This window comes from Corvus cornix, chromosome 26 (genome assembly GCF_000738735.6).
Source record: "Corvus cornix cornix isolate S_Up_H32 chromosome 26, ASM73873v5, whole genome shotgun sequence".
Lineage (NCBI taxonomy): Eukaryota > Metazoa > Chordata > Aves > Passeriformes > Corvidae > Corvus > Corvus cornix.
Genome location: NC_046354.1, coordinates 1,420,637 through 1,448,070, shown reverse-complemented (window position 1 = coordinate 1,448,070; position 27,434 = coordinate 1,420,637). Strand labels below are relative to the sequence as shown.

The 27,434-nt window shown below is 57.5% G+C and overlaps 1 protein-coding gene across 1 annotated transcript; it reads left to right on the top strand.

The window, feature by feature from the left end:
- The first annotated feature begins 1,662 nt into the window (after positions 1-1,662).
- Positions 1,663-26,786, top strand: MAPKAPK2 (MAPK activated protein kinase 2). Its single transcript, XM_039565358.1, has 10 exons — positions 1,663-1,911; positions 21,041-21,180; positions 22,728-22,792; positions 23,423-23,502; positions 23,588-23,714; positions 23,974-24,049; positions 24,173-24,297; positions 24,554-24,639; positions 24,774-24,854; positions 25,401-26,786. The coding sequence occupies exons 1-10, from the start codon at positions 1,663-1,665 to the stop codon at positions 25,542-25,544; spliced, it is 1,173 nt and encodes a 390-aa protein (XP_039421292.1). The 3' UTR covers positions 25,545-26,786.
- Positions 26,787-27,434: the final 648 nt, after the last annotated feature.

Sequence of the window (27,434 nt, the reverse complement as noted above, 5' to 3'; positions counted from 1 at the left end):
CTCCTGACAGATGCTCAGTCTCTTGCTGCTAATGACATACTTTGATTAGCTGGATCCGCTGCTTCACCCCGCTATTGATCAGCCACGGGGTAAGAACTGCCTGTGTAAAACCGGGAGCAGTTTTATTGCTTTGATTAAAAAAAAAACTGAGAAGATTTTATTGATCTCAGAAGGTGCTGAGGTGGCAGAGCAGATGCCTCCTGCTCCGGGGTGGCCTTGCCTGTGTGTAGGGACATACAGAGGCCACAGCTTGCCCTTCCCTGTCCTGACCTTCACTGTCCTGTCCCTTTTTAGGACCTGGATTCTTCTTTCTTGTGGTGGCAGCTGCTTGTGGAGGACATGGTGTAGATCCTGTGTACCATGATGTTCCTTCATTCCTTCCCCAGGGCACACTCCCTGCCTTTTGCGGTAGAGCTGGGTAAGAGGGATGGATGTCAAAAACCACATGTTCTGTACTTAGAAAACAGGGACTATCAGTGTGCTTTTTGTATCCATAAATGAAATATCTTGATTTCCTGTGGCGCTCTAGCAGAAGCAATGTTCATTGGATTTTACTGGATGTCAGGCAGCTCAAGGGCAGGTTGCACTTCGGAGCGGATCTCTTCTCTTTTAGCCTCATCTCTGTTGGATTCTGGGATGAACATGGAAATAGGGGTTAATTTGTTATCATCAGGACAGGACTTACTCTTTTTGGACTGGATTCCCATCCCCTGATGCTCTGTGTGCTGTGGTGTTGGTTCCCTCTCTTGTCTTCCTGGGCAGTGTTTGTAGATGGAGCAGTGGTGGGTGAGGTGCTGGACACCAGCGCTCACCCAATGCTCAGAGCAGCCCTTTGTCACCTCGGGATGCTCTCGGGACAGCGAGGAGATGCCAGGTGCAGGGGGGACACTGGTACTGCTTGAATCATACAAACATAGAATGGTTTGGGTTGGAAGAGGACTTTGAAGATCATCTCATTCCACCCCTTGCCATGGGCAGGGACATCTTCCACTATCCCAGGTTGCTCCAAGCCCCATCCAACCTGGCCTTGGACAGTGCCAGGGATGGGACATCCACAGCTTCTCCGAGTACCCTGTGCCAGGGCCTCATCACCCTCACAGCGAAGAATTTTTTTCTTAATATCCAACCTAAACCTTCTCTCTTTGAACGTGAGCCCGCTCCCCCTTGTCCTGTCGCTCCACGCGCTTGTGAACAGTCTTTCCTGTTGTCACTGGGGGGTCACCGGCAACGCTGCGACCTGTTGCCATCCCACCGCCGGCTTCAGGGGAGCGGAGACGCGCTCGCTGGCAGGGCCGGGGATCACCCGTACCCCCGGGGCACCATCCCCCCCCGGCGCCCCTCGGGCAGCGGCGGGGCCGGTCCGGCGGGCGCAGGCTCAGCCCCGGGGCCGCCCCGCCCCGTCCCTCCCCCGGCGGCCGGGGCGCTGACATCAGAGCCGGGCCGGCGGGAGGAGAAGGAGGAGGAGCCGCCGCCGCACCGGAGCCATCGCTCTTGTCGGGGCCGGGGCGCACCGGCGGGGGGCGGCGGCGGCGGCGCTGCTGCTTCACCCCCCGCACCCCCGGCCCATCCCGCGCGGCCCGCGGGGCTCCGCCGCCCTCCCGCCCGCCCGGAGCCCGCCCGGAGCCCTCCCCGAGCCCGCCCGGAGCCCGCCCGGTGCCCGCCATGCTCTCCGGGGCGCCGCCGCCGCCCGCCGGCTTCCCCAGCCCGCCGCCGCCGCAGCCGCCGCCGCCGCCGCCGCCCGCCGCTCCCCCGCACGGGCCGCCGCCGTTCCCGGGGAAGGGCGGCCTGCAGATCCGGAAGAATGCCATCACGGACGACTACAAGGTCACCACGCAAGTGCTGGGGCTCGGCATCAACGGGAAAGTTTTGGAGATCTTCAGTAAGAAGAGCGGCGAGAAGTTCGCGCTCAAGGTGCGCGGGGACCCCCGCGCCGGGGACCGGGGGGACGCGGGGACCGCGCGGGCGCTCGGCCGGAGGCGGCCGGGAGGGGCCGGGGAGCGGCAGCGGCGCTGCTGACAGTGATGGAAGGTGTCTGCTGCGGGGGAAGGGGGTCCCGGCGGGGCCAGCGGCGGCAGCGGGGCCGGCCGGACAATGAGCTGCCGCCCGCCCCTCCGGCCGCGCTTTAATCTCGTCTTTTCCCCCCCCCCATCAAGAGCAGCGAGACGCGGCTTTCCCGCTTTGTAGTGGGAAACGAAGCGAAATGACATGTTGGTAGCCCGAGGAGGGGGGTGGGGGGGGGGTCAGGAGTGGAGAAGAGACCGTGGCCTGGCTGGGATCCCCCTGGGGGATGCACATCTCGGAATGCCGGGGTCTGCATCCCCGAGTGTGGGGGCCACATCGCGGAACGTGGGGTTCCCTCCGTGGGCTGCTCGTGGTGTGTGGTGTAAGCACCGGCAGCTGCTCACTGTCCCCGTTCGATGTCCCCTCCCGGCTGTAACACCCAGCGACTGTCTTCCCCCGCTTCCCACAGGGAATATTTCAGCGTTACGATGTTACCCCTTGTCCCTAACTTGCTTCTCTTTGACAGGCGTAGATAAACAGTGGCTACAAGGTGTATTTGACCTCGCACTAGGTGATAAAATCCTTCTCCTTGTTTCCAAACGAGGTTTTCGAGCAAAGAGGGGAGCGTGTCTCCCTGCCAGCGAGGCTTGGGGAAGTTTGAATGGATTCCTGGCACGCCGGGTGACGCGGGAGCAAGGCTGTCTGCTTGGTGGGAGCGCCGTGTTCTCCAGCATCCGTGCAATTTGCGCCCACACATGAGCTGTTCCAGTCCTTGGCGTTACCTCGAGAACTGGGGAGGCTAAAAACACCCCACCTAAACCCGTAACCCCCCACCTAAACGCATAACCCCCTACCTAAACCTGTAACTCCCACCCAAACCCATAACCCCACTTCCTTTGTGTTTAGAGTTGCCCCTCTGTTGGTGTCTGGGGTTCCTAACCTGAGTGAGGGAACAAACACGGGGCTTTGGGGGCACAAGCTGTGCTGCAGAGGTGGTGGGCTGGGCAAGGTACTGAATGTCTGTGGTTAGGGAAGGGGGGTCAGTTAGGTGAGAAAAGTTTGATTTTTCCTTCAGAAACACCAAAGACGTTGCTCGTGAGTACATCACCCGCGTTGTACTCTAGGGCGACATTGTATTGTCATCTCTTTGGGTTGAAAATTAGCGAAATCCTCTTCTGTTTTGACAGACGGGCTCCTCCTCGCCTCTGAAGTTGAGTCATGTACTTAAAGCACAGATCCCAGCACTTCCTTTTCGCAGCCCTGAAAGGGGAAGGATGGAGGAGGAGAGCGAGGCCGGAGGTTCCTGTGCCCGCCGTGGCTGGGGCACGGGACTGGTGCTGTCACCCTGCCCGTGCCAGAGTGAGGGGTCAGGGTTTGCTGTCACGTGTCCCACGGGTTCCTTGGCTTGTTGGAAAGCCTCCTGGAGTGCAGGACTCCGAGCTGGGATGTAAGAGGGTGACACAGAGCGTCTGTGTGGCTCTTGCGGGGTGAGGTATATCTGACACTGAATCTCTTTTAGGAAGAGAGATTGTCTTGCCTGTCCCCTGTCCTGGCCTCTTCTGGCATCCCTGACAGGGAGGGACGAGTTCAGCTGAGTGGTTGGACGTGTCCCTGGCTTCTCAAAGAGCAGCACAGCTGCTACTGTAAGTGATTCCCTCCAGCACCTTCAAAACTGCTACGCTGGGAGTTTGGGCTCTGGGATGAGCCCATGGGTACCCGTCCTGCCCTCGTGAGTGTGAGCTACAGGCTTGGCTTATTCCATTGGGGTATTTGGACCGAGCTGCCGAGCCCAAACTTGGTGTGGGTGACTGCCCTAGACATGATGTGTGCTGACTTCATTCCCTCCTCGGGTACGCAGCCGGGCTGACGTCTCTGCTAGAGACCTGTGGAGAGGTATTTGGGTCCAAATTACTCATGGGCTTCATCAGAGTGGAAAGATGACCTAAAGCAGGATCCACAGAAGTGATTGCATCGAGTTGTCATGTTTCAGATGATGCTTAAAAGAATCCTGATGGCCCATTGCCAGGAGCCACAGCTGAAATCTGTCTGCTGCCTGCTTTGGTTGTGCAGTGAACCTTTCCATTTGGAGTGTCATTCTTTAGGGTTGCTCTTCCAAAATCTTGTATAACAATGCAATCCTTCACTGGAGGGTGAGACGCAGTTGTGTCTCTCCCTGATGGGAATGGTGTCTTCTGGTCAGGTTGTGCTTCCTCTTGGGAAGTCGTGAGCAACTTTTGTGTTGCTAAAGCTCTTTCTCCCAAATCAAGAGATGGATTTAGGTAAGGGTTTTGCTGAGAGTCACTTTGCTGAAGAGAACTTTTCAGTGCTCCAGGAGAGTTTCAGCTTGGAGACAGTGTTCTAGCAGCAGTGAAAACATTAAGGCCAATTTTCTTCTCCTTCCAGAGCAATAGTCCATGGCAGAGACACATCATTAAATGAGATGATGCTGTGTGCGAGGCGATGGATGGTAGTTCTGCTTGCTGTGTAGTACCTGGGTGAAAACAAGAGATTCCTCTGCTTTTCTTATAGATTCTTCTTCATCTTTCTGTACTGTAATTTTACTGTAATTTTTGGTACCTGAAGCGTGGCATCCCTGAATTATCTGGTGTGAAGCAGCCACGGATGGTTCCAGTCACCTGTGACCTGACCCTGTTTGAAGCACGATGATCTGCTGCAGGGTGGGAACAGAAAGCCCAGGGAGAGGTGATGAATGGAGCTGAACTGCCTGGTTCCTTACCCCTTTCTTCCTTGTACCTTGGTGTGATTTATTATTAGGCAAAATTAGGCTTGTAATTTCTGTGGAGGCTGCTGTATGTAGGTCACTGCTGGCCTGACTTGGCAGGGTGTGCTGTGGTCAGGCTGCAGTGGTGGGGCTGGGAGCGAGGGCTCTTTGCCTACTGCAAATTCCACTTTTAAGACTAATCTTTGGGCTGGCTGCCTTAATTCCACGAGGAAATGGCAGCTAAGCCAGGCTGGAGAGTGGGGACTGGTAATGGCAGGTGATGAGTTTTTCTCTGTCGTACACATCGCTCGACGGAGCTCTTTGTGGAGCAGGTTTGCTTTAAAACAAATGAACAAACCTCGCTGCTGACTTTGGCTTCAAAGCAGGAGATCCTCACCTGGCTCAGTGAGTTTTGGAAGGGCTGGAGGAGCTCAGGGCCGTGGAGGCTGCTCGTGGATTTGCCCCTGTTTCTGGAGCATCCTTGGTGCTTTGGGGCATGGTTGCGAAACACTCTCGGTCTCACTCTTGGTCTCATCAGATAATCTGTGAGTGATGGTTCCCCTGATGGAGAAGGAGGAAGGAGGATGGTGCTTATGGTTCAGTGCTCTGGGAAGTGCCTATCGTGGAATTAGGGCAGGCAGCTCGGAGCTGAGAACGGAGCAGCTCTGTGGACGAGCGAGTTCGGGTGGCCAAAGCACCCTGCGTCCCACAGCTTCGTTTGAGATCAAATGCTGTGTCCCTCCAAAAATCCATCTGGAAAAATATCCCTGGAGTGAGGGAGTAGATGGAGATCCTGGGCTCGTGCTCATGGGAAGCAGCTTGCTCTGTCTGGTGTTCTTCTGCCCCTCTCTCAGTGGAGAGATGTTTTTTTTATTAGCTCTGCCATGTATTTCATGTAATCAGAAATGTCTTTGCTGTGGCCTTCTGTGCAAGCTGTGGTTGAAAAGCCGTGGAAACTGCAGTGACATCACCGGGACTTTTCCAAAGCGGTGGTTTATTATCTCATTGACCAAAGGAGTCTGCTGACTTGGGGTTTGAGTTTGTTTAAACAATTTAGGATTTGCCATAGTCTCTTTTAAACACTTCACATGTTCTGAGCAGTCAGAACTATGACTGTGATGGACTGATAAGACCCGGGAGCAGGGGTTTTCTCTTTGGTACGTGCTCAGGAAGTGGCGGGGCTCTTCCTCTCAATAATAACCCAATGCCATCAGCCATAGGTCTTGCAAAAGACGTTTCCCACATTTTCCAAGGTGGGGAACTGAGATGCAGTGATTTACTGAATGTCAGAGGCGGCGCCAGGCTGAGGAGCTGCGCTGCCTGTGCCTCGCAGGATGGAAACGCAGCCCCTGGATGTGTGATTTAATAATAGCCAAATACCACCAGGTAAAGTGATGATTTTGTCATTCGTACTGAGCCGTGCTGGCCTTTGGCAAGATTTGTGCCTTCTGTGCCATCACTTCACACACACGTTGGGAAAGCCTTGTTGCAGGACAGTGCTGGTTCAGGGGGCTGTGGAGGTGATGGCTCTGCCTCGGCAGGGAGGGATGCCGAGCAGAGGCTGGGCTTTGCCAGACACGTGCTCTGAAACAACCAAAACAGTTTATAAATAATAGCTGAAGCCGTGCAGCCTGAGCCAGGTCTCCTGGCATGTTTTGATCACGATGGGTGGGCACAAGTGATGAAAACTCCCGGAAGGTTCCTGCTGAGGAAGCCCAAAGGATCAAGTTGGTGACTTCTCTCTTCCCAGAAAGCTCTGGCCGTGCTCTGGTATCTGATGAGATGGATGAGCTCTTGCTGGGTTTCAGGGCGGTGCAGGTACGTGGGAGGCATCTGGAGGAGTGGCCGGGTCGGAAGTGGCCGTTGGGCTGATCCTGTGGCACAGGAGCAGCATCACTCTGGGTTTATGATCTGCCATCTCCTGAGCCCTCCTGGTGGCCTCCTGTGCCCCACACCAGGGTGGTCCGAGAGCTTTGCTCTTTTCTAACCCATCCTTTTGCTGTGGTTTTGCTGTCTGCTGAGAAACTTGAGAGGGAAGAGCCCTCCTTCCTTAAGAAACCCTTTCCTCCTGCTCGGAGCACAAGCGGCCTCCCGACCTGCAGACGGCCCTCGCTGCAGAAGTCAGGCTCCTCTCCAAGCACAACTGGCCCCGCGCGTCTGGCCTCAAGTTGCAGCATTCAGGCAGCATGACCTCACCTCCTGGTTTCCAAGAATAACGTGCTGCCTCCCCTGCGCCACGCCGGGGCTGGCTGTGGGGCCAGGGCGGCTGCCACAGCCCAGCTTCAGGGCTCTGGCTTGTGCCAGGTGCCCCCAGGTAGCCCCGTGCCCACCCCAGGCTGCTCAGCTCCTCTGCCCTTTGTGGGCTGCAGAGGTGAGGCAGCAGCTGGGAGAGGGTCTTCAGGACCTGGCTGATCTTGCAGGCCTATTTTGGAGGAGGGAGAGTTGGAAGCAGAACCAGGGCGATCCCTCCACCAGCTCCAGAGGCTGGCATGGGAACTCAGCTTGGCCTGACCACTCCCCAAAAAACCAGTTTGGAGCCCGGGCAGTCACTCTGAGTCAGCATCGTGGTCATATCTGGGGGGACAGTGTTGGATTTTAACAGCCCCTGAGAGCTGTATCCCACTGGAAGTGGGTCCCGTCTTCATTGCTGCAAGATGAGAAACCAACCTGGTCTGGTGGAAGGTGTCCGTGCCCACGGCAGGGGGGTTGGAACGAGGTGACCCTCAAGGTCCCTTCCAACCAAACCACTCGGTGATTCTCTTGCTCTCTGAAAACATCTCCTTTCAGCTCTGGCTGGCACGAGGGCTGTGAGCGTGACCGGTGCCTGCAGGTTCCTTTTGGGGAGGACTCTCAGCTCTGGGGCTGGTTCCCCACAGGAGATGGATGGGGAGCAGCGCGGGGGTTGGAGCAGGGCACGCAAGAGCAGGTCTGAATGCAGAGAGCTGTAGCAGCCTTTTAAACTGTTGTTCCTTTGTACCCCGTGGCTGACTCATTTCAAAGATTTCAGCCTTTTAAGATTTTACCAATTTGAGGTGGGGATTACAGCGGCTGGCAGGTTTAATGGTTGCATTAACTTGCTGCTCCTTTGTGGCCTGGGGTGGGGACTAACGGCCCTGAGTGCTGGTGGACCTGAGATGACCTGAAACAAAAAGTTCTGCTGGAGATGCTGTGAGCCACAAAAATGTCACTTAGAAAGTGTCACTGGGAGGGGGACGCAGGATCTACTCTGAGCACTCTGGGAGCTCTCCTGTGGCTCCATTGTCCCTCTGGTGCTGCCGAGGAGGATGGTGGCATCTTCTTGTGGATAAGGGCACTGCTGTGCCAAAGTGCCCTGTCCCAGTGGGGAGGGCAGGTGAGTGCTCTGGCTCAGGAGGTCTGCAGCTGGCACAGCCTTTGCCGTCATATGTAATGAGATTATTCAGGCCGTTGGCGTCAGGGCCGCACGTGGTTCTGTGCCCGGCTGCCCTGCAAGCTGTAGCCTAAACCAGAGATAAAGTCCAAAATACAAACCCAGATCTGAATGTTCCTGGGGCGCCCAGCCAGGCTGGGACTTTGCTGCTCTGCTCTTGGTGTCCTTATCCGGTTTGGCCTATAGATTTGGGATCAGGGGAGGGATGGATTAATTTCCTTTGTCACCATAATTGAGTTTGCTGCCTCGTGTTGTGCTCTTGGCTGCAGGTGGGTGCCCCACTTGAACTCAACCTCTCCAGGTCTTCTGGCCCCAGAAGATGGGGGTCAGGCAGGTTTGGGGTCACTGCTGTGTGCCTCACACTCTGGATCAGGCTAAACCTGTGTAACAGCAGGCTGGGACTCTGCGCTGTCCCTTTCCCAAGGGCTGCAGCACCTCCTGGCTTGGGAGCATCTTCTGTTGAGCACTCGATCGGAGCAGCCACTCTTGCTCTCCTCCCGCGTCCTCTGGCCCTGGTGCGCGGCACCGAGCTGGGGCAGCCTCTCCAAAGGCTCCTTGCATGTCCAAGTGTGTGTTTTCAGGGAAATGTGGCTGGAACACAAGCCGGGGCTGCTGTGGAAATTTGGCAGCGCATCTCCGTCAGGCTGCAATTCCAGTAGCGGCAGCTCATCCCGTAGGTGCGGGCGGGAGCCGGCTCCAAGGGGTGTTGCTTGGAAATGGGGCTGGAATCCTGGGTATCTCGGCCGGGCTGGGGGAAAAGCAGATGCAGTCAGGTCCAAACAAACCCGAAAGTATGCATGTTATCCTCGGCTTAGTCTAACAAAAGCAGTAAATAAAATAAAGAGCAGGGGAGGTGTCTGGAGCAGGGATGTGTTTTGAATTCCAGCGGCAGTGAGCCTTATGGCAGCTCCCAGCTCAGTGCTAGGAGCAACTTAAACTTGTTCTATTCCCACTTGTTTAGTGGACGGGCAGGGGCCACCGTGGGTGTCACTGAGCTGTCACCGTGGTGTGCTGGCTCCCACAGCCCTGCAGCTCCCCGAGCCAGGCTGCAGGAGCCGTTGTCACCTGTCCCAGCCTCCTCCGGCCAGCCCGGTCCCCTCGGGGCTCTGCTGTGACTCTCTTCCTCTCGGGCCATTTCACAACCTGGCTGCCCGTTGTTCTGGGCAGATTTGCTGAGAGAAAGAGCCCCGGGCAGGTGGCTCTTGCGCAAGCGGCTCTGCCGGTGCTGGGAAGGGCGGGCTTACCAGAAAGTTTAAACTCAGGTTATCTCCTGGAAGTCATCAGAGCTGTGAATTTGGCATTTTCGGCCGGGTACCTCCCGTGCCTCCGGCAGAGCAGCGCTGGCACGGGAACAGGGCTGTTTTGGGGAGCCTGGAGGTGTTGCAGCCCTTGCTGGATGCCTGCTCAGGCTCCTGGAGAGAGAACATCTTCCCCCTTGCTGGCCCAGGAGCTTGGAGGAGGCTTGGGAAGCCCTTTAATTTTGTCCTCAGTGTCTCCCACAAGGAATGACCCTGCTCCTGGTGTGAGGGGCTGTGCAGCTCTGTTGGAGCAGGACACTGACATCTCCCTGTCCATCCCTCCCACCCTGCTTGTTCCACGTCGGAGTTCAGACTCCCAGTGTCTCTTGATGTAAGGAAGAGTTGCTGTAGAGAACAACTCTGCCAGGACATGAGATGCTCTGTGGACAGTGGGATTCAGCAGGGAAGTGCTCCATGTCCTCTGGGATTTTTGGAAGTGTCTTGGTGGTCCCATTCCCCAGTTCCTTGCTGCTGGAGGAGACAGCCAGCTCTGCGTGTCAGTGCTGGGCTGATGAAGCCTGGGTGAGGAAGATACTGAGGGGATTCTGAACGGGTTAAAATGTGGTCATTGGGTGCTGCTGAGCTGCAGCTCTGGCAGGTGCTGGGTGGGAGCCAGAGCTGCTTCCCGGGAGCTTCAGAGCGAGTCTGAGGCTTCTCCCTCCACCACAGCCTAGGGGAGCTCGTGGAAGATGATGTTTGTCTGCCTCAGTGCAGTGCTTTGGGGTGATATTCCCTTTTCTGGGCCTTGCCTGGAGGAGCTGCAGGGCAGGGAGGGATCTGGCCCTGTGGGTCCAGTTAATGAGAGCAAGGAGAGGGTTTAGGCAGCTCTGTGTGTCCCGTTAGCTCAGTTTTGCCAGGCTCTGGCAGTAAGGGCAGCGTGTTCTTAGCAGGTCAAGCACCTCTGGCCTTAACCAAAGCATTCCTTTCATGTTTCCTTCTCCTCAAAGATTGCCCTGAAGCAACCATGCAAATGTCACTGAAGGAGGGTTGGCCTGGGACATGGTGCTGATGCTTCAAGGGTTTTAGTGACTTAACTCCTGCCCAGCACTGGACATCTGGATCTCGTAGCCACCTCGAATCCAATCCCCCCAGCAGCCCTGGACCCTTCCCTGTGTGAGAGACCGGGGTAGCGCAGTGTGGCTGCTGTTCACAGGGGCTGCTCAAGGCTTCATTTCTCCCTCTCACTCAGGAGACGAGGCTCTGCTCACTGGAGGCTCCATGGGGCTGCAGGGGCCGTGCCAGCCCCGCTGCTCCCCGCAGTGCCCCAGGCTCTGCTGCCGGGGTTGCGTGGGGAGACGCGGGGGCTGCCCGAGCCCTGGGGTGGGCAGCCGAGCCACACAAAGGCTGCCCTGTCTGCTCTTTGGCTTCCCCCAGCCCTAAGCTCTTCTCGTGAATAAGTGGGATTGAAAAAGCTTAAATTCATACAAAGCAGGGCCCAGGAGCCCCTGGCCGACCCGGAGGGAGCAGCTGCCCCCTGCTCACCCTGTGCCCTGGGGCTGCCCCCGCACCCCGGGGTCCCGGATAACGCTGCCCCGGGATGAGGGTGTGTGTAAGGCTGGCTGAGGGGAGAGGTTTCTTTTTAAAAGCTGGGTATGGGAATGCCCAAGAAGACCAGGCTGTCTGCCAAGCAAGCAGCAGTAGCTGCAGGAGGAGATTTTTCTGTTGGTTTGTTTAAATATCCATGCGTTTATCCTTTTATCCCCTCTCCGTTTTAATCTAGTGGGCAAAACGAGTCCAAACCACTTGCTGCCTGTGGTATTTGGTAGGAAATCAAGCAGCCTGCTGGTAAACACTGTCAAGCAGTGGGGTACTGAGCATCCATGGGAGGATCAGTGGCTCTTTCCCGTGCCTTTTCCACACGGTTTTTGCTGTGTATTGAAAAGATGCAAGAGCACAAAACCTCTGCTGTCAAGCCAGGCTGGATCAGGTTTGATGGAGCTCTGAGCAACCTGGTCTAGTGGAAGGTGTCCCTGCCCATGGCAGGGAGTTGGAATGAGATGATCTTTAAGGGTTCCTTTTAACCCAAGCCACTCCATGATTCAACAACTCCTTGCTCTGTGTTGAGCCCAGCTTTGGTAATGCCAACAGGGGGGAGATTTCCCATCTGGTGTTTTTGGCAGTTTGTGCTCCCCAGGCACTTCATGGTGAGTTTTGCACACTTGTTGGCAGAGGTGTTTTGAGGTGATGGTGCTGACTGGGACGCTGCTGCTCCGGGCTCTGTCCCAGCTTCACCAAACCTCCCCAGCGCCAGGGCAGCGCGGCTGCTGCCAACAGGTGCCGTGGAGGCTCCTGGCGCTGCCAAAAGCCTGCAGGGAGCTAAGAATAGCCACCGTGTCCTGAGAGCTTTAATGTGGTGCCAGCAGGATGCAGAGAAGGGCTTTTTTTAAAATAGAAACACAACTGTGTTTTCCTGCTAGCTGAAGGAGTCTCGGGATGGCTGCTGGAGGAGGAGTGCCCTGCTCGGCTCCTGAGGTGGCAGGAGGCTCTCAGGTTTTCACTGCATTGCTTCAGAGCCCAGGATTTCCCCTAAAATACTGGCTGCTGTGGGTAAGGTGGAAATGCATGACCTTAGGTAGTGCTGGGTCTCGAGTCTGGGGTGTTGCTTGGCTCTTCACCCACGGGGGTTTCCACCAGCTCTTCTGCAGGTCCTGTTGGGTGCTGGGGTTGTACAACCTCTGTGTGATGGGAGAAGGAGGGGGAGAGTGGCCTGTGGGGCAAGGAGAGCCTGGGAGGCTGCAGTGAGAGCTTTGGGGGTGTTTGGGGAGATGGCGAAGGGGACGTGTGCCCCCAACCAGCTCTGGATCACTCAGTGGGGTGCAATCCCCTCGTGTCCCTCTGCCACTTCATTGCCATCCCCTCTCCTGGCACACATTGCTGCCTCTCTCCCTGCCCCAGGCATCCCAGGGTGGGTTCGTGCGTGGGAGCTGGTGGTGACAGAGGTTCGTGTCTGCTGTGCCATGTGAGGGGAGCAGGAGGAGGAGCAGGAGGAGGAGCAGGAGGAGGAGGAGGAGGAGGAAGAGGAGGGCTGTTGGTGGCCGCGGGGTCCCTTCCTCGCTGAGCACCTGCGCAGACAAAGCCCTGTTATGAAACCCCTGAGCTGCTCCCGGCCTGGCCTTTCCCTGCTCCAAACAAACCCGCAGCGGCCACCCAGCACGGGAGCTGTGTGTGCCACACCGGGAAGAGCCACAGTCCTGCTCCCAACACGCTGGCAGCCTCCAGGCTGCTGTGGGCATCGTGCCTGGTGCGGGTTCTCTGTGAGTCCAGCTCCTTGGCACTGCTTGGGGGCTGCCAAGGTGGGTGGTGGTGCCAGCAGCCGGGGGGATGCTCCGCTCTGGATCCCTGCGGAGCTGGGCTGCACAGCCCGGGTTTATCTCAGCAAGGTGTTTGCTGTGCCCTGGTGTTGACAAAGCCTGTGACAGGGGTGAAACTGTGTTAAATAAACAGCTGAGGAAGGACAGAATGATGCAAAACGGTGCTGGCGTCACCGAGCTTCGGGGGTGCGTAAATGAAACCCTCCCCAGGCTTGGCACTGGTGGAGGAAACACATCCCGAGGCCATCCTGCTCCCAGTGCCAGGGACGAGTGGTGCTTCAGGAGGGGTTGGCCTTGATGCAGCTTTGTGTTTCAGTTTGGTTTTTTTCCCTTCTTTAAGTACATATGTATGTATTTATTTATGCTGCTCTGTGTTGAAAGGCCGCAGGCAGGATCCCTGTGCTGGGGGGGTGGGTGGCAGCCTCTCCTCTGTCCCGTGGGGGGCCCTGCCCATGGGCTGAGCCCTGAGAAATTTCGTTTTTGGGCAGAGCTCGAGGCCGGGAGCTGCCGGGAAGCTGTGGGTGTTGTGGGGCTTCTTCTGGCAGGGCTTCACGGCTGCTCCGCTTGCAGGCGTGGGTCTGGGCCTCTCCCCAAAAATCACTTCCAGCTGAAACATTAAGGGAACGGGTGGACACGTCCAAAAATAAAAGCAGTTCTGGGATGTAGCTGTGGGGAATCCAGAGCTGTCCCTGGGGTCCGAGGTAGCGGTGGGGTCAGGCAGGGCTGTCTCCAGGGTCGGGGTGAGGCTGGTGGAGCAAGGGATGCTCCGAGTGCTGTGTGGTCTCTCTGACACTGAGGAGAAGCCCCTGGCTGTGGGGTGCAGGGCTGGAGGAGGCAGCACCGTGCAGTGCTGGTGATAAGGGGTTTTTTCAAGCTCTGCCTGTGGGAGGGAAGCACAAAGGACATAGGTCAGCCCTGAGTTAATGGTTTACATCAGTGTTTACTTCGAGATTAATCACACCTGCAAATATCAACCACTTCCTCCCATAAAAGCACATGTGTGCTTTTCCATTCTCGGCGTTGTCAGCTCCGATAGCAAATCTGGCAAGGAGAGGGGTTGGGAGGAGGAGCTGACCCCGGCCCTCAGCTCTGCAAAGAGGTGGAAAGTGAAGGTGGTGTGTGTGGAGCAGACCCTGCTGGCTGTGGCTGAGAAGATCTCCACCCTTCCAGTGGCTCCTTATTTTCCTTTCACTTTGTGTTGTGTGGATAAAAGGCCCCGGCAGAGGCAGCAGAGGCATGTGGGATCAGGGGTCTGGTTTGCAGAGAGCATCTGAGCATCCCCGCCCAGAATGGCTCCGCTCAGAGCTGGGCTGTGGCTTCCTCTGGCCCCAGGACAGTCGGTCCCTGCCCTGCTGAAACCCAGTGCTGTGGTGGCTCCTGGTGGGCAGTGACATCGGGGATGTCTTTAGAAATGGATGGGATAGGATGGGATGGGATGGGATGGGATGGGATGGGATGGGATGGGTTGGAGCATTTTGGCCGTTGTGACCCCCTTTGTCCCTGTGGGATCCATGGGGAGGTCCTGGCAGGGTGCTGCCTCCATCACTCTGGCCAGATGTGCTCCCTGGGACCTGTGGCACAGCAGGACGTGGGACCCTGTGACCGTGGCTCGTGCCTGGGCTGCTCCTGGCTCCTCACCCGGTGCCTCCTGGAGAGATGAGCCTCGGGTGAGTCAGCAAAACCCAGCGATGCTGCTGAGGGCTGGAAGGAAGAGGAGGATCCCAAAACAAAAACGTGGGACTGAATAGGCCCCTAATTTTGTTTTTCTCAGATAAATGAAGCCAAAACTCTTTATTTCTCTTCTTTAAACACCAGCCCCAGCCTGTTGCTGGGTGTGAGTCAGCGGGGATGCTTCGTGCTGCTGCCTTGTTGCCATTTACCTGCTCTGACTTCTTCCTGTGAGTTTCGCAGCCCCTTCCCGCCCACCTCCATCTCCTCCCTCCACCCTCATCCCCAATGCCTCCACCACGCTGCTACCCTCCCCTCAGCATCCAGGGTGCTACTCCTGGGTACCCACTTGGGCGCCTCATCTCCAGGATGCGCCAAGAACATTTTTGCTGGTGGGAAATGGGCTGTGCAGTGTGGGGTTGGCCGGGGGGCAGCGCCCCGCTCGCACGGGGGGCACGGGCCCCTGGCAGGTGGCTCTTATTTAAGCCCAGGCCTCTCTTCTGCTCCTCGCCTTTGTGTGCCTCGAGAGGCTTTTGTTGCCGCCTGAAAAGGCTGAATGGCTGCTGCATCTGTCGCAGGGGGAGAGCGGGCGAGGAAATGCTCAGCAGATGCCCCGGGCACGGGGGGCTGCGGGGCGGGGGGTCCCGAGCATCCCCCACCGGGCACGGACCCCCGTGGGAGCCGCGGGCAGGGCAGCTGAGAGCTCAGGGGACCCGGGGTTGTGCAACGGTGGCGGGCGAGCGAGGCCTCTTGTGAAAGCACCGTGTAAGAGCTGCCTCTTCCCTCGCCCCATCGCCATCCTCCGCCCCGTTGCAACATCGCCCGCAGGAGCAGGGACGGGCGCGCTGCGACATCTGCCCCCGCCGCGACATCTGCCTCCTCCGCACGCCGGCTGCTCCTGGCAGGGTTTCTAGCTTTCCCCTCGCTCACGCTGCCTCTTCATGCCTGGCTGGCTGCTCGTCTCGGGCTGTGCAGTGGGGAAGCTCTCCCTGAGCTCGCCATGGTGGCTCCAGGTCTTCCTCGGAGCGCTGCGATCATTCAGGCTGGGAGAATGTGGCCGAGCAGCTCGAGCGTGTGTGTGTCAGCTCGCGTTTGCTCGGCCTCGCTTGCCTCTCCTGTGTTGCTCCTCTGTTCGTAGCTCTTTCTAATCTAAATAATTCTCCCTTGCTGGGATCCTTTCTCCAACCTTTCCATTTTCCCTGAGGCGAGAGAACGTGGAGGATGGAGCTGGCCACGCTCGTGTTGGTCAAAGCCTCAGCATCCACCCGGCTCTGGTGGCACTGGCTCTGGTGGCACTGGCCCCTGTCCCTCTGGAAGGTGGGTAGCTGATGCCTGGTGCTGTCCTGCCATGCAAACCGCCTTGGATGAAGCCACCTCCATCAGGGAGCAGAGCCACCCCTCCAAACAGTCATCCTGGGATGGCAGGATGGGGCACGCTGCGGGCAGGATGCTGCCGGACCCACGCGCGGCTCCTCCTCCTCCTCCTCCGGACGCGTCACCTCTGCTCTCTGGCTTTCCCCGGGCAAAACAAATGTGAGGATGAGGCTTCCGCCTGTTGTGTTGGGGCTTCAATCTGTGGCTCTTTGGGCGTGGGCAGAGCCGAAATGAAGCCCAGCTTGGGAAAGTCCCGTCACCAGGGCAGCCAGGCAGGTTGTGGTGGGTGTAAGCAGCGGGGACGGGGTTAATGTAAAGGTTTATGTAAGAGCCACGATGATGTGGGGGAGGTTTCCTGAGCTGCACCTTTAATTGTTATGGCCTTGTGGTTCAACCATGAATTTCCCTCTGTTTGGTAACACAGTTCCTCTTAGGGGCTCTGGGACTCGTGATTTTATTTCTCTTTCATAGTTCATGAACACCAAAAGCGGAACCAGCTTTGCTGCTTCCATGTCCTTCTGCTGCCCTCTCCCTCCCAGCCATGTCTGGCAGGGACTGGGACAGCTTTGGGTTCATTACCTGTGGGCTCCCCAAATATTCTGGCATTACAGGCTCGGTTCAATCCAGGCAGAGGTGGGAACAGCCTGTGCAAAGCTTCCAGCACCGGCCCTACAAATGTGTAAAGCAGCTGGCGCCAGTTGGCAGTGAGTTTGCAGGGGAAGATTAGAAGAGGAAAATCCTTTGAAGAGAAACCCTTTTGCTTTATTAGGAAAAAATGCTCCTTGCCCTGTGCTAGCCGGGTCAGGGGAATCCAAAGCCTGTGTGTGTGATCCAGGCAGGGGCAAGCTCTGCTTTGCTTCCCTGCTGATAATTTGGGAGATGACAGCCTGCCTCTCTTCGCTGTAGGTTTATTCTTACTGCAACTCAAGAAGAGTTTATTTTAACCCCTGTGGTGCAGACAGGTCCCGAGGGGAGCTCCTGGGGGTGGTTTGGGGCCTGGGTACACTCCTGCAGGCCCTGGTGGAGGGGTGGGTGCTGCATGGCCTGTGCTGTTCCGCTGGGCACTGAGGAGAATCGGGTGGGACCAGAATACACACGGAAATAAAACCACCCTGCCTGCAAGAGCAGCTGGAGCGCCCGGGGTGAGCGTGGGGCAGCCCTGGAAAATGGACAGCTCAACACCCCAGTGTGAGCCTGATCCTCACTTTCCATGGAAATTGCCCGTGGGAGGTGAGTTTTTCCTGGGCAAGCTCTTGCACAGGGATATCCTGCCCATCTGAGTGTTCCTGGCTGGCCTAGGGGCAGCAGCGTTTGGGGCTGTGGTGGCACCCACAGCGAGGAGGGACGGTGGGACAGTGTCCTCGGCCACCTCCTGCCGTGCCAGGGGAGGAGGGAGCTTCCTGTCGTGACTCATGGAACATCATCCCAGGAGGAGGCGGCGAGACTGAAGAGACTGAATCAGTGGTGCCTGAGGACACACTCGGAGAGGGAACGTGAGCGTGGGCAGCTCCAGCCCCCTGCTCTGCTCCAGAGCTTTCCTTCCTTCCTTCCTTCCTTCCTCGTGCCCATCCACCTTTGCTGTGCTTGTCCTGAGGTGATGGGTGGGAAATTCAGCTCCATGTGATGCCGAGCTCTTCCTTGGAGCTGAAGCTCTTTTTTGATGCCTGCAGGCCCAGGCTGGAGCCTGGACTTGGGTTTGGGTTTGCTTAGACGGTGCTGTCCTGCAGAAACCCTGATGAGCTGTTTTGTTTTCAAGAGCTGCTTCCAGGGTTTGTCTTTCCAAGGTGGGGAAAAGCCCAGAGCTGCTGCAGGAGCTCCTGAGGAGCCTTTGCTGCTCTCAGGGTCCTGGACACGTTGGGCTGGGCTGGGCTGGACTGGGCTGGGCTGGGCTCTGGGCTGGGCTGGGCTGGGCTGTGCCATCCGCTGATGGGAGCAGTGCAGGAGCCCTCGGCTGGAGGGCTCTAATGAAGCTAATGAGGGTGTTTAGCTGGGCATGGAATGGAGGGCTCTAATGAAGCTAATGAGGGTGTTTAGCTGGGCACGGAACTAATTTCTCTCGTGGCATATAAAGGCTCCTGGGGGAGCTGGGCTGAGCCAAGGCACAGGATGGCAGCAAACACCATCTGCCCGAATGTTGGAGGTGTCAAGCTGCTGAGAGGGGAGCTGGAATGCTGCTGAAAGCTGAATTTCCTCCCTAATTGCCAGGGGGGTGGAGTGGCTCTTTCCCTGCTTTCCCTCCTTTCCTGCGGGGAGGTGCCCTAGTGGGAAGCGGAGATGGGATGGGGCAGAGCTCTGGGCTGGCACAGCTGTCCTGGCTGTCCCCTGTGATGTTGAAGGGACACAGGGATGCTCTGTGATGACAAGCTGATGTTTGGAGATGTGCAGTGGCTGCAAATCTGAGCACCTAAAGCACCCAACAGCTGTAATGGGGAAGGGATGCAGCTCCTCCATGTCTGAACCCTGTCTGGATTTGCTCCGAGGTGGTGGCAGAGCTTCCTCTGCAGCGCTGCCCTTGTGCCCTGTCCCGGGGACACTTGTGTAACTCAGGGATCCGGTTACTGCCCGGCTCAGCTGCCCGAACCCTCCTCTCCACCAGGAGCAGGCAGGCAGTGCAGCATTTTGCGTCTGAAATAATGAAGGCTTTGATCTCCAAGGAGCCCTCCTTTGGAAGGGAAACAGGAGACAAGAGCTGGAAAAGCTGAACTCAGAGCAGCTGTCGGGAGTTCCAGGAGCTTGTCCTGGCTGCTCCCATTGAAGGGTTAACCCTGGTTGTGTTCTGGATTACTGGGTTGCAAAATCAGCTGGGGTGGGATGGGGGCAGTTACGAGGTGATTTTCCCATCCCAGCCTCCTTGTTGGGAGCCAAGGAGCATAAATCTCGCTACGGTCACAGGCTGCCCTGGGCACCGGAGCTGCATCAGGGCTGTGGGCAGTGTTGCCAACCCCCAAATATGCTGGATGTGGAGTTCCTGTGAGCGGAGCAGTGCCAGGACATCACCCACCAGAGGTTTCACTGCTGGCTGGGGCTGGGGAATGGGAGGGAAGGTTGGAGCTGTGGGAGCTGCTGGTTCCCACCTAAAGAGGACGAACTGGTGGAAGCGCTGCTCTTGCCCCACCGCTGCATCATGCTCGGCACGTTCCCGGCATCCCAGGGCACAGGGAGCCGGTGCCTGTGCTGAGGGCAGGAGGTTTTGGGGTGCAGCAGGTGATGCTGGGCCTGTGGGCTGCCTCTGCCATGGCTTGGCCATGCCCACGTCCCTCCTGCAGCAGCAATGGCCTTCCCCACGCAGCCTCTGCATCTGGCCTTCAACTCCCCCTCATGCTGCTGCCACTGGGAACATTTCCTAAATTAACCAAATCATTCCCTTAACGAGGCTTAATCTAAGCCTCTCCATCACCTCTCCATGCCCAGCCAGCAGGAGAGCAGAGGGAGTAGCTGGATCACAGCTGGGTGTTCCGAGAGCTCCGGGGCAGCTGTTTGCTCCCGGAGGTTGTCTGGGTACAAACGCAAATATCAGGGCTGTGCTGGTGCAGGTAATGGAGGCTGCTGCCTCCTACTTCATTAGAAATCCAATTAATCTCCTATAAAAGCACTCGGAGTGACCTCTAAAAATGGGATGTATTTTGCTGTACCTCTGCTGTTTGTCTTGTGCAGAATGATGTTAACTAGCTGCTTCCTGCTGGTCCATTTTCCCAGTGCATAATTGCAAATTGTTTTGTTTTTTCTTTTCTCTTCAGCTTCCTGGCTCTCCACGCCAGGCCCTTCTGAGTGGGGCTGCAAATAGCCAGGCTTTTCTCCAGGCCCTTTGCATGGCTCCTCGGGGGGCTGGTGTTACTCCTGCTTATGGTTTTGGCTTCTGCAGGATCCAGTTTTTAGGGTAATTAAGCAATAGAGGAGCAAGGAGGGCCTGTCCAACCTCCTGCCCTGTCTTCCTTTTGCCCCGGGGCTGTCGGTGCCTCGGTAAAGGAGTTGTGCAAAGCTTGGCCCCTTTGGTCCTGCTGAGCTTCTGATGGTTTGGTGCCAGCAGCCTCCCTACCCCACATCCAGCACAGGTTCCCACAGGTTTCCTCTGCCTCGGGAAGCAGGAGAGCTGAGGAGGTGGGAGAGGTGTGACCCAACCCCGGGGATGGTGTTTGGGGTGGGTGGCTGAAGGGCACATCCTGTCTGTGCCTTTCCCTGTGGCGAAGGACGAGCGCAGTTCCAGGCAGGGGTGCAGATCACTGTTCCTCTGCCAGGGCAGCACCACCAGCGAGTGTTTAATCTGTCAATGGGAAGCGTGTGGTTTTTGGGGGTTAAACCTTGTTCCTGTGAAATCCCCGCTGCGCTGGGCAGCACCCTGGGTCCTGCAGAGCATCCCAGGGCTGATGCTTCTCCTCTCCTGGAGTGTGTCTGGGAGAGGTCAGCGGGGTCAGAAACGCTTTTCTGTCTAAATCTTGGTAAAAATGACCAAAGCTGCTGTTTCCTGCAGGGTGGGGGTGTGTTTCCACATCCCCACTGCTGCTCCGATGTGCAGAGCTGCTCCGGAACAACACCCTCTGAGCCCGGCTCCGAAGGCTGCCCGAGACAGGAAGGAAAATGAACTGCGCTCAAGATAGAAATGTTTGTTGTTCTATATTTAGGAGCACAATAATTAAGGCTGGTTGTTTGTCCTGACAAACATTGTAATTAATAGTCCATGGCAGACAAGCAAATCCTTCCTGCACCTGGGAACTGTGAGTTGTCTTTGGGAAGGGCAGGGGGCTCATTGAAGAGCTGCTGTTTAGGGAACATCTGGATGTTTGCTTTGCCTGCTCCCCAGGCACGGGTGCTGCTGGGCTCTGAATCTGTGGTGAGGGAGCTTTTGTGGTCAGGAGGGCTCCATGGAGCAGCAGGCTGATGGATGGGAAATAACGGGGGACAGCAAAGGGGAGAGCGAGGATGCTTGGTGGCACCCAAGGGTGCAGCGGTGGAGGTATCAAGGTGCAGAAATTGGCTCGTAAATGCAGTAGATCTTGCTGGTGGGGCACAGGGAGGTGAGAAGTGGCCGGAATAAGCTTTTACCAGCCTTGGGAGGAAGGACAAAATGCTGAGGGCAATCGTCTTCTCAGTGTTCCCGCTAGATGGGGATGGAGGCATTGTCAGAGCGCTCTCGCCGCGCCCGCGGGGAGCGCCCGGCCCTCGCCCCCGCGTCCTCTCGGGTGGCCACGGTGCCAGCCGGGGGTCATGACCCAGCTCCCCGGGGTGGCTCAGGGCTGACGGGGTCTCTCTTCTCCCACAGATGCTGCAGGACTGCCCCAAAGCCCGCAGGGAAGTGGAGCTGCACTGGCGAGCGTCGCAGTGCGCGCACATCGTCCGCATCATGGACGTCTACGAGAACCTCTACCAGGGCAGGAAGTGCCTGCTCATCGTCATGGAGTGGTGAGTGCCCACCGAGGAGCACCCGGCCCTGCAGGGCGGTGGGGTGGTGCCAGAAGAGGGGTGGGCATCTTCCAGCACTGGGGATGCCAGGGGGATGCAGCCCGTGAGCCGCAGCGATGCCGACCCGGGCAGAGGAGCTGGCGTTGGAGGGACGGGGACACGGCAGGGGCTGCGCCGGCTCTGAGTCATTCTGAAAACGCGCTCGGCTCTGCAAGGCTCAGGGCCTGTGGTTCTCACAGGTGGGTCATAACCAAACTGGCTTTGGCCATCGAAAGCCGGGGTAGGCAGCGGGTTCCTGGCAGCCCAACAGCCTGCGGGGGATGCGTGGGGCGGCAGCCAAGCCGAGCTGGCACCTCTGGTACTGCCCTGGCACCTCCTGCAGCGGCAGCTGAGCAGCTCTGGTTTGGGTAGGTGCTTGGTATTAACCTGGGGACGAGGAAGAGGAATGAAGGGGAAAGTATTGAAACCACATCCCAACCGCAGCTGTGATTTAATGCAGCTTCCTTGCCAAAACCTCTCCTCTGGCAAGCTGGTAGATCGCCTGGGGGGGCAGCGGGTGCAGGAGCACCACGAGCAGCGCTGGGGCAGGCGGCACAGCAGCCCCCAGAGCAGCTCCTGTGGGGGAACAGGCACCTGAGAACCACCCTGGGCAGCCAGGGATGGGAAAGGGCTGTGGGGTGGGGAAAGAAAGAGTGGCTGAGGGGTAGAAGGAGGGTCCCATGTGACCGAGGGATGCTCTGGGTAACGCCCGTCACAAGGCAGGGTTTGACTTCCAGCAGGAGCAGGGCGTGTCTCCATCCTCACAGGCTCTGGATCCATCCTGATGGGCTCTGTGCAGCACAGGGCCCCGGGGGCTGCAGGATATTGCTGTTGCAGATGTCGAGTGAATGTCAAGGAGATGCTATCAGGCCTGGGAAAGCCAAACTGTTTCTGCTTGAGTCAGATAAGGCAGGGGCAGGAAGTGCCCTTATCCCCGCTCTCATGGAGAATTCTCCCGGATCTCAGTCCTGATCTCTCTGGGAGCTGGATTTTCCCTGAGGGTACCTGGGGAGGAACCCCACCAATGGTTCCTCACATGGGACCTTGCTGTGCTGCAGTGGGGCCCAGCCTCTGCCTCCCCCAGCCTGGGGAGCCCATTGTGACACTGCTGATGTCTCACTCCTCCCCTGAGCTTTGCTCAGCACTTCTGTGCTGGGTTATGGTGCTGCCGAGGGACTTGGCTTGTGAGCAGAAGGAGGCCACATGTGCTGGGAGTGCTCTCACCAACTTTGAGCCATGTTTGCTGCCTTTACTGTAAATGTGTTTCTGTGGGCTGCTGGGGTGACCACGTCCGCCCGCGCCTCTGCCAGCACAGAGCCGCTGCCCTGCTCGTTTCGGGAAGGAGGAGGCTCTGAAACGCCTCAGAAGCAGCAGCCCAAGGACTTGGATAAGGGCATTGTTTCCTGCTGAGCTCGTGCAGCTCCTGGCTGAGCAGCAGAGGGTTTGGGGCCGCTTGTGGCAGTGTGAGATGGACCCGCAGCGTGTAACACTGCACGTTTCTCTTCCAGCTTGGATGGCGGGGAGCTCTTCAGCCGGATTCAGGACAGGGGAGACCAGGCCTTCACAGAGCGGGGTATGGAGCCCATGTCCTGCTGGGGTTTCAGTCCAGCCCATCCCCTCAATGCCCTTTTTAATCCCCAGCAGAGTTTTGCACTGAGGAATGAGGGATGTGGGTGCAAGGGCCCTGCTTTTCATGTGCACTTGAGAGCAGGGTTAGGGGCTGTTCCACACCCTGTCCATCCCGCTCAGAAACACCCACCTCCCTCAAAAAATGAAGTCCACTGGCTGTGGTTCTTGTGGATCTCATTGATCTCATTCCCTCTACTCCTGTGGCCAGGAAAAGCAACCACACACCCCAAACTCTGAGCCTGTTGCCCCCTTGACTTCCCATCCTAAGGGGAAGCCTTTCCCAGCTGGATTCCTTGCTGATTGGGTGTCCTAAATGGTGCAAGCCCCTCCTTGGTATTAGGGTCAGGGGCTGGACTCTGCCCCATCCCTTCCCCTGGGGCTTGCTAGGAGTTGCAGGCTCCTTACCCAGAGATGGAGAGTGGCAGAGGCTCCATGGCAAGGGGGACTTCAAGGGGAGAAAACCCCTTTGACCTCAGCCAGGTTCTTTGACTCCTGGTTAGTGGAGTTACCCAGAGAGTGGTGCCCTTTTTTTACTTGCCTGTGAAGGCTTCTGATGGTTTCTTTGCTCCTTCAGAGGCTTCAGAGATCATGAAGAGCATTGGGGAAGCCATCCAGTACCTGCACTCGATCAACATTGCGCACCGGGACGTGAAGGTACCACCCTGGGCCCCCCTCGGCTGTGCCAGGGCCAGGCTGCCCCAGCCCTGCTGCTCACTCCTCCTTCCCTGTGTGTTCCCAGCCGGAAAACCTCCTGTACACCTCCAAGAGGCCCAACGCTGTGCTGAAACTCACCGACTTCGGCTTCGCCAAGGAAACCACCACGCACAACTCCCTGGCCACCCCGTGCTACACGCCCTACTACGTGGGTGAGTGCCTGGGGGTCTGGGCTCGGGGGTTTGCAGGGCTGGGTGGGGTTTGGAGGGTGCCACGTCCATCCCATCACCTCTGCATCCAGCCTGGAGCCTGAGCTGCCGCAGGGAGCTGGGGACAACACTGCACTGCTCCAGGCAGCGCTTCCCAGAGTGCCCGGAGCTGTGGGCGGCTCTTGGTGTCTCCGTGGGACGTCAGAGCCCTCTCACCCAGTGCTGCCGCTTGGATTTAGGATTTTCTTTCTGTCTTCACCAGCCCCAGAGGTGCTGGGCCCAGAGAAGTATGACAAGTCCTGTGACATGTGGTCCCTCGGTGTCATCATGTACATTCTGTAAGTCTGAGGGTTCCTCTCCCTCCTGCCGGGCTCAGCTCCTGGCACTGCCTTGTGCCCTGCAGGTGCTCCTGGGGAGGGTTTTGGGGTGGCACATTGACTCTGTTCCCTCTCCTGGTGCAGGCTGTGCGGGTACCCCCCCTTCTACTCCAACCACGGCCTGGCCATCTCTCCTGGCATGAAGAAGCGAATCCGAATGGGCCAGTACGAGTTCCCCAATCCTGAATGGTCCGAAGTGTCAGAGGAAGGTAAATGTGCTCCCTGCGGTGGCTGTCCCCAGGCCGAGGTCTCCTTTTGAAGGCTGGGGGGAGCCTGGGTGTGTTGGGGTCACCTCTCAGGGCTGCAGCGTCGTCACCTCTGCTGGAGAGGCTTTTGCTGCAGGCTTTGTGCAGGGTCAGGTGTGTGGCACACAGGAGGGGTGTGCAGGGGTTTTGGGGCTGGGGTTGGAGCTCTGGAGAGCCCTCTGGGAGCTGCTGGCTCCTGACCCTGCCCAAACCCTTGCAGTGAAGCAGCTGATCCGCAACCTGCTGAAGACAGACCCGACCCAGCGCATGACGATAACGGAGTTCATGAACCACCCCTGGATCATGGTGAGTGCGGGGATGGAGTGGGGTGGGGTGGGGTGGGGTGGGATGGGATGGGATGGGATGGGATGGGATGGGATGGGATGGGATGGGATGGATGCCTGGGGCTCCCAGCTGACGCTTCTCCCCTCTCCCGGCAGCAATCCATGCAGGTGCCCCAGACCCCGCTGCACACCAGCCGTGTGCTGAAGGAGGAGAAGGACCTGTGGGAGGATGTGAAGGTAAAGCCTCGCTCTGTCCCTGTCCGCAGCGCTCTGCACCCGGCTGTCACCTGGGCACTGTCCTCTCCTGTCTTACTGCAAACATTCACCGTCCCTGGAAGTGTTAGAAACTGTGCAGATGTGGCACTTGGGGACAGGATTTAGTGGTGGAGTGGCCGTGTTGGGTTAACCATGGAATCAGAGAATGGTTTGGGTTGGAAGGGACCTCAAATGCCACGGGCAGGGACACCTTCCACTGTCCCAGGCTGCTCCAAGCTCTGTCCAGCCTGGCCTGGGACACTGCCAGGGATCCTGGGGCAACCACAGCTGCTCTGGGAATTCCGTCCCAGCCCCTCCCCACCCTCACAGGGCAGAACATGGTTGGGCTCAATCATCTTGGAGGGCTTTTCCAACCTGATCACTTCCACGATTCCGGTTTGGTGTGAGCGTGCTGGCTCTGGGACAGAGCTGTGCTTGGGAGGGAGCTGGAAAATTTGGCAGTGGGACACTCAGGCTCTGGGGACCCTGGGGGGGCTTTGCTGATGGCTCTGTGCCCGCTGCCCGCAGGAGGAGATGACCAGTGCCCTGGCCACCATGCGAGTGGACTACGAACAAATCAAGATCAAGAAAATCGAGGATTCCTCGAACCCGTTGCTGATGAAGAGGAGGAAGAAAGCCAACCCCCCCGAGCCCGCTGCGCTCCCCCACTGAGGGCCCCCATGCCCGCCGGCCCTCGAGAAAGCAATAACTATATATATATATTTTTAAAAAAAAAAAAAGACAAAAAGAAACAGACTGTTCTATCGAGCGCATGGAATTCAGACATTTATACCAGACTAGTTATTTTTAGCTACTCACCTGTGTTTCTGACCTTTCTGGAGCAGGTGGTAAGAGCCCCCCTGAGATCCACACCTGCAGCCAGGGATTTTTGTCCTGTAGGTGAACGCCGCCAATAATTGGATTTTTATTTTTCTTTTGTGAAACAGTTTTGATTTATATATATATATTTTTTTTTTTCTCCTTCCTTCCAAAGACATGGAAACTCCTGTGGTGACCTTTTTAGGGTATATAACGTATAAATATTTTTTAAAAACTACTGTAGAGCTGAAACCCAGACAGTGTTCCCTGTGTGGATGCTGGCTAGAGACGGGCTCCAGGCTTGGGAGCGGGGCAGGGAAGGAGAGCTGCCCTCCCCCCTGTCCTGCTGGCATGAGGGGGGGTCCCTGTGGCCACCAGAACTGCTGCTGTTAAAGCACAGGAGCCAAAAAGCAGCGCCCCACCCCTCCCTGAGCTGAGCTGGAGCCTGGATCTGCCTGGCAGCGCCGTCCGTCTGTCCGTGCGTGGGGTGTGTGTCGTGTCCCTGAGCCTGGAGCTGCTCGTGGCTCCCCCTCCGTGGCCTGGACCTGTGCCTGGAACACAGCTCTGACCTCAGGGGTGGGCAGGGGGTGGGCAGGAGCTCCTGCAGCCCCAGCCCTGCAGGGATGTGTTACAGGTGTGTCCCCCCTGACCCCATGCCCAGCCCCGGGGAGGTGCTGCCCTGGGGACAAGTGGGTGGCAGGGGAGGGGTGGAGGTGGCACAGCTTGAGCCAGGATGGCAGCGCTGACCCCTCCCTGGCTGGGGCTGGGGGAGCTGCTGCCCCCCCAGTGTGGCTCCTGCTGGGAGCAGGGCGGCTGCTCTGAAGTCTTTAGTCCATGAATTATTATTATTATTATTATTTGTCACGATGTTTCACTTCGTTAAATGTGTTTGAATGGGGAAAAACAACTTTTTAAGGCGATGTTTAGTTTTTAGGCGATCTTTTAGACACTGTATGGAATTTTAATTTGTTTTGAAAACCGGTTTTTATCCCTTTTTTTTTTTTCCTTTTTTTTTAATTATTTTTGTCTGTTGGCTTATACTAATCTTCCCGGTCTGCTCTTCGGTCCTTTGGATTAAAGACACTTCAAGCGTCACCCAGTCTCTCCTCCTTGCTTGTGTGGCTGTGAAGAGTCCCCCCAGTTCTCCTGCTGCTCTCCCCGTGTCCTAAAATTGCTCTTTTTTCCCCCAGAGAGGCTGAGCTCCGCAGGATATTCTCCAGGGGCTCAACATCCCTTTGCCTGGGGACAGCTGCTCGAGCTTTGGTGGCTGCTGCAGAGCGAGTTCCCTCCCCAGCATGTGTCACCCGCCCTGGGCTGGGGCTCTGGGGCTCTGGGACGGTGTGGGGTGATGGTGTGGGATGGTGTGGGACGGTGTGGAACAGTGTGGGATGGTGTGGGATGGTGTGGGACGGTGTGGGGTGATGGTGTGGGATGATGCAGGATGATGCAGGATGGGGTGGGATGATGTGGGGTGGTGTGGGATGATGTGGGATGATATAGGACGGTGTGGGGTGGTGTGGGGTGGTGGTGTGGAATGGTGTGAGACGGTGTGGGATGATGTGGGATTATGTGGGGTGGTGTGGGACGATGGTGTGGGGTGGTGTGGGGTGGTGTAGGATGATATACGATGGTGTGGGATGGTGTGGGGTGGTGTGGAGGGTGTAGGATGATGGTGTGGGATGATGTGGGACAGTGTGGGGCGGTGGGGGATGATGGTGTGGGGTGGTGTGGGATGATGTGGGA

What these genes read in the sequence shown, in the direction of transcription:
- MAPKAPK2 (XM_039565358.1), top strand. Translation starts at nt 1,663, where the DNA reads ATGCTCTCCGGGGCGCCGCCGCCGCCCGCCGGCTTCCCCAGCCCGCCG. An exon ending in CTGCTCATCGTCATGGAGTG is followed by an intron (nt 21,181 to 22,727) that starts GTGAGTGCCCAC and finishes TTTCTCTTCCAG; the next exon opens with CTTGGATGGCGGGGAGCTCT. An exon ending in GGTGTCATCATGTACATTCT is followed by an intron (nt 24,050 to 24,172) that starts GTAAGTCTGAGG and finishes CTCCTGGTGCAG; the next exon opens with GCTGTGCGGGTACCCCCCCT.